Below are 6168 nucleotides of genomic sequence, written 5' to 3'. Positions count from 1 at the left end.
GTGATTAATTTTTGCTTTATAATATACAAGGTAGCCTAAAGTGATTAATTTTTGCTTTAAGTGATTAATTTTGCTTTATAATGTACAAGGTAGCCTAAAGTGATTAATTTTTGCTTTAGAATGTACAAGGTAGCCTAAAGTGATTAATTTTGCTTTAGAATGTACAAGGTAGCCAAAGGTAATTAATTTTGCTTTAGAATGTACAAGGTAGCCAAAGTGATCTCTAGATTTACCTTCAGTTTTGTTTATTTTCTAGTATGAATTATTTTGAATTATATTATTTTAAATACAGTGAAGACAACTTATAAGAATTGAGATTAAAATTAATGCATTAAAAATGGTCGGATTGTATATAATGATTTTAGGAGCTAGAAGGAAATGATGAATATCATTCTCAATACCACTAAGTATATTTATCTCCCTTTCTGTCTTTAAGAGATCGAGGAAGGCCAAAAATTAAAGCCAGATATTATGAACCATCGTCTGTGATTATGAAGTTCTTGGTAGGTCCTTTCTTAAGGTTTCTTTGTACAGTTAGTCTAAGATCAATAAGTACTGAAATATTTCTCACTTATATATTTTTGTTCGTTATTGCTTGAAAACTAATGTCGACATTCAGTTTAACCTTTGAATTTCAAACAGAAGAATACTCTGCCCTGTGATTCTTAAACAGACTTGATAAATTTTATTAAAGGTTCTTGATGAGTTGTTTTGAAAAATATCATTTTGAACAACTGAGTTTAAACTTAATGTACTGCTTACATTATGAGCACATTGTTTAAACTTAATGTACTGCTTACATTATGAGCACATTGTTTAAACTTATTGTACTGCTTACATTATGAGCACATTGTTTAAACTTAATGTACTGCTTACATTATGAGCACATTGTTTAAACTTAATGTACTGCTTACATTTTGAGCACATTGTTTAAACTTATTGTACTTCTTACATTATGAGCACATTGTATAAATGTAATGTACTGCTTACATTTTGAGCACATTGTTTAAACTTATTGTACTTCTTACATTATGAGCACATTGTATAAATGTAATGTACTGCTTACATTATGAGCACATTGTTTACACTTATTGTACTGCTTACATTATGAGCACATTGTTTAAACTTAACGTACTGCTTACATTATGAGCACATTGTTTAAACTTAACGTACTGTTTACATTGTGAGCACATTGTTTAAACTTAACGTACTGCTTACATTGTGAGCACATTTAAACTTAACGTACTGCTTACATTATTTGTCATAAGTCTACTTCTGAAAAGAGTACTTTAAGAGAAATAAACTAGTAGATATAGCAACAAATATAAGTTCTTTACGTCAATGTTACTTATACCACATATCCACACAGATGCTTTGATAAAGGGGTATATATGTATTAATTTGTATATGGATATTTTGGAATAATTTTTTATGTTTATTTATGCATCCTGCAGTATTCAATTTAAAGAAATAGACAAATCACAACTGATTGTCTTATTAATTTTAAAACACTTTATTCTAATTATATTTTTGTAACGGCTAATTTTGTCACAGAAATTTTTGAACTGTTTATCATATTATCTGAAATATTCTAAATCTCGACCAAAGTCGTAATGTTTTTGATGGAACCAAAACGACTCTCCATGTCCTTTACAGTTTTACTTGAAACTTGTCTATACATCACATATTGTGGTTAATATTATTGTCCTGACACCATAGTTTCTGTCGTAACTGCTGTAACAGTTTACTGTAAAAGGCAATTTTAAACCATACTTCTAGATAAACTTTTCCACATAATTTCCTTTTTACATGATCTTCAGTGTCCAATAGTATATTTAAGGAAACCAAATCCACAAAAGTATATGAAGATAGCATAGATTCTGGCTTAATTCTCCATGACGGATAGAAACATTGTCGTGAACTTAGATGCATAACTGTACTTTTGACTTTGTGATTACTACAGTGTAAGAATTTTATTTTGCATAATTGGTGTCAGTATTTATCCTCTTAGTTTCACGGTTAAACTTGGCTCTACTGTGCATTTTGTGAAACTTAATTTCCAATTATATGAGGAAACTGTGGCAACTTAAACATTTCTAATAATCAGTCACTAGTAATGGAGTAATCAGAACTTGGAGGTTGTGGAAGGGGCCCGGCATGGCCAGGTGGTTAGGGCACTCGACTCGCAATCTGTGGGTCGCGGGTTTAAATCCCCATCCCACCAAACATGCTCGCCTGTTCAGCTGTGTGGGGCATTATAATGTGACTAGCTGCCTTCCCTCTAGTCTTATACTGCTAAATTAGGGATGGCTAGCGCAGTTAGCTCTCGTGTAGCTTTGTGCGAAATTCAAAACAAACAAATAAGGTTGTGGAAGTAGATTATCACAGAACTTGTTCAATAGTAAATACTAGATGAATGCATACCACAGTGCGATTGAGGAAAGGGTGATTAAAAGCATTGTTGGAGACTATGCAAAATAGAGATGAAGCTCCTGGCCAGTGTTTACCCACCATTTTTTATTCCTGTAGGAACCACCGTTTTTGGAGATAAGGAGGTCCTCCCACTCAGATCCTCTGAGGCTTGTACATAACTACCTTTCTTATTACTATGTTATGTAAAAATTCCTTGTGTTGACTATAAGTCAACCATTTCTTGTTTCAGTTACTAACTCTAGGAGCACAAGCGGGTCAAAGTGCAAAAGTCACAGCCTTTTTCAAAGTTGCATTCAAAATTCATATAATTTTATTTGAAATGTATGTCATTAAACTTGTTATCAAACCATAGTTTAAATTCTAAATAGTTTTAATTTCCAAATATTTAAACAAAGTCTCAATCTTCACTACTCTGTATAATGTGCCATGTTTTCACTCCAAGTAGCTCATACTTATACTATACATGTCCTTGATCTAAACTGTCAGTTTGTAGTGACAGAGATTTCCGATAATATCTCGCATAATATAATTCCTCGATTTGTGCTGCCCTCTATATGTGCAATTTTTCACTCACCAGTACCTGTCCTCACATGGCATAGCTGTGTTGTAGCATGCAACAACCCTCTACCAATAAGAGTGTTACACACCCACCTAGTGCTGCTGACTCCCTCTATACTGTAGATCACACTCGTGACTTCGAGATTTGGCACTTGTGTAACGACATGTCTTTTCCCATTCGTGAACCTTTAAGAGTTAGGAATTTTTTAACTCTTTGACTTTGGGAACACACGTAAATTTCTTTGTGCACATGTCACAAAATATATTGCTGAGTTACATTCAAAATTAAGTAAATTATCCAAGTTATTATTCCTTTATTTCAAAAGAAACCACTGAAACAAACAGTTAAATCTTCAGTTGTTGTTACATGATGCACATGCAGTTTAAATATCTTTGTTTTTTTTCTTGTCTTCTGTTCAGCTCTGTCCCAACAAGCCTCCTTCATCCATCTTCTTCTCCTCCTTGTGGATTTGACGAGTCTTGGTTGGTTGGGCACACTCACACTAATTTAGTTTGTCCTTCATTTCGGTGGTTTTCAGTTCACACCTCCAAAGAGCCCAGCTATCTCTTCTTTTGAAGGACATGGAGCAGTTAGTTTCCCTATCTTCTCCTTCTTTGCGATACATATCTTCAATGCGGGTGAAGAGTACACTCAGATACGGATGAGGTGTGGTCTCCCACAGGATGACCCTATGTTTTAGGGTATAATGTTCCATGGATTCGCTTTGGGTGCCTTCTGAGGTGACTCGTCTAAGTAAGTTTTACACGAGTCCCTCCACTGTTTCAATGTGGGATTCTAACTGTTATGTGAGAAGAGGTAAGGTATTCCATCAGAAGTTAACATTTTCCAGCACTGAAATTGTATTCCCAATGGATACTTGCCTCCTCTCATGCTTCCCACATCCTCTTGCCGAAACTCGAAGTGATGAGTGTGATCTACAGTATAGAGGGAGTCAACTGCACTAGAGGGTGTGTTGCACTCCTATTGGTGTAGGGTTGTCACATGATCACTTGCAGGCTACAGTGCAGCTGAATCACATGAAGCCTCAAGGCTAGTGGCGAGCAGAAATTGTGCATATAGAGGGCAGCACAAATCTAGGAAAGGTATTATGTGACTGGAGATAAGTATCTATTGGAAATACATTTTCAATGTTGAAAAATGTTGACTTTTCCTTCATGGAGATACGAGCAATAAACTGAAGGCTGCAAGTATATCCTGTTTTCAAGAAATATCAATAATTCTCTGACATTTTCTACTGGGTTATTAGTAACCAATAAAGAGAGAATATTATAATTTACTGAATGCAATGGGATAAATAGTTTTGAACATTTTGCTGTCATTGTCTTTATTTGCCAGATTGGAATGTTAATTATTTAACTGATTTGTAGTTTAGCCAGAAAGGCAGGTAAGTTATGTTAGATATGTATTTCCTATTCTGAATTGAATTAAAAAATTATAATTTCTGATACCACACTATCCTTACTTATAAAAGTTAGCCTTAGTGGTTGACATGACTTCTAGTGTACCATTATGGACTTGAGTACAAATAAGAACTTGAAAAAGTCAAGATTCTGGACATAAGTACTAAATATCTTGTTTTTTTTATGTATAACTTTTATTTATTTTTATAAATGTAACTAAAATATAAGAATTAGAAACGTATTATATTAGATAATAAAACTTAAATAAATTTAAGGAAACAAAATACTCAGTAACACGCACTCAGTGTGTGTGTTTGTGTAATTTGAGTGTATGTGTTTACAGAAAGCTGTCCAACAAAAGAGCTATCACTGTTCTCTTAAAGGATCTAAGTACAACTGTAAAGAAATAAAACTAAATTAATTATATTGAGTCAATTAATGATTGGTTCCAGAACTGATTAATCTTTTTGAGTGATAAATCTAATTAGAACTTTTTTCTTGTATACAACTGATATCCTTGTTTATTTTCCACATCAAGCTTAGAATGTTGTTTTCTCATCACGAAAAAATTAAAAATTATCTTTTATTTGTACTGTATGTTACACAGTATTACGTATTCTTAGATGCAGAGAGACATTTCATTTTGTTTAAACCTTACAACTCTTAACATTTTTTCGTCCCACAGATAATTTTTTCCATGCATAAACAGTTATATTGTTTCAAAAAATATGTGACCACCACGTTTATTTTTCAAGTACTAAATTACCGAAATCTTAAAAATAATTCAACTGTGTTATCGTTATTATCTGATTATTTTTAAAGAACGCCGTACATTGATTTGTTTTAAAGAACCATGGAATTGAACCATTGTATAAGAAGCTTTTGAGAAAGACAGACTACAGGTTGGATTGGTCCCAGCTTCCTGCTGCTGTCCATCCTTCAGGAGGTTAAGTACATTCTAAAGCATGATTTTTAATCAAGTAGAGACGTAGCTTAATGGTAATACTACATAACGGCTTATAAGATGTATCAAACTATTATTTTTATATTATACTTTATACATTTTTTTTATTGTATTTTGTTTTGAGAACTTCTAGAGAGCGAAACGGCACTCTTATTTCATACATAACTGTCTCTTTTAGCATCTCACCAAACAAAACAACAAAACTCAAACAAAAATTTTTGTTTGAGATCAAAGCCACGCAGTGAGATATTTAAGCTCTTTTTCCACTGAGAGGAATCAAACCCCTAGATTCTAGTGTTTGATCTTTGTAAATTTAATCTAAATTCATATAATTCGTATGAAATGTTTTGGATAAAGAATTATCTTTGTAAAAAATAAGAGAATATTTGGGATACATCGAATCTGTATGTTAATGTTATTAAATTCATTAATGTTTGATTTTATTTTTTTTTATTTGATAATTAACCATAAAAATATTTGATTGAGTCAAGAATACATAAAATTTGAAAATATGAGGTTGATGTCACTTACGTGTATTGCTGAAATATATATATATGTATGTGTATGTATGTATGTATATTTGTATGTATGTATGTATATTTGTATGTATGTGTGTATATATGTATGTATGTATGTGTGTATATATGTATATTTGTATGTGTGTGTATATATGTATAATTGTATGTATGTGTGTATATGTATGTATGTATATATATGTATATTTGTATGTATGTGTGTGTGTATATTTGTATGTATGTGTGTGTGTATATTTGTATGTATGTGTGTGTGTG

At 32.3% G+C, this 6168-nt stretch overlaps 1 protein-coding gene across 1 annotated transcript in view; it reads left to right on the top strand.

The window, feature by feature from the left end:
• The first annotated feature begins 388 nt into the window (after positions 1–388).
• Positions 389–6168, top strand: part of LOC106475281 (glutathione S-transferase C-terminal domain-containing protein-like) — a 32331-nt gene continuing 26551 nt past the window's right edge. The window contains exons 1-2 of the mRNA XM_013935975.2: positions 389–503; positions 5263–5359. Coding sequence (XP_013791429.2) covers positions 492–503; positions 5263–5359 — 109 coding nt within the window. The 5' untranslated portion in view covers positions 389–491. The remainder of the gene's footprint in view (positions 504–5262; positions 5360–6168) is intronic.

The sequence above is a fragment of the Limulus polyphemus genome, unplaced genomic scaffold (genome assembly GCF_000517525.1).
Source record: "Limulus polyphemus unplaced genomic scaffold, Limulus_polyphemus-2.1.2 Scaffold8348, whole genome shotgun sequence".
NCBI lineage: Eukaryota > Metazoa > Arthropoda > Merostomata > Xiphosura > Limulidae > Limulus > Limulus polyphemus.
Note: the sequence above shows the minus strand (reverse complement) of the source record. Positions and strands in the feature narration are given on the sequence as shown.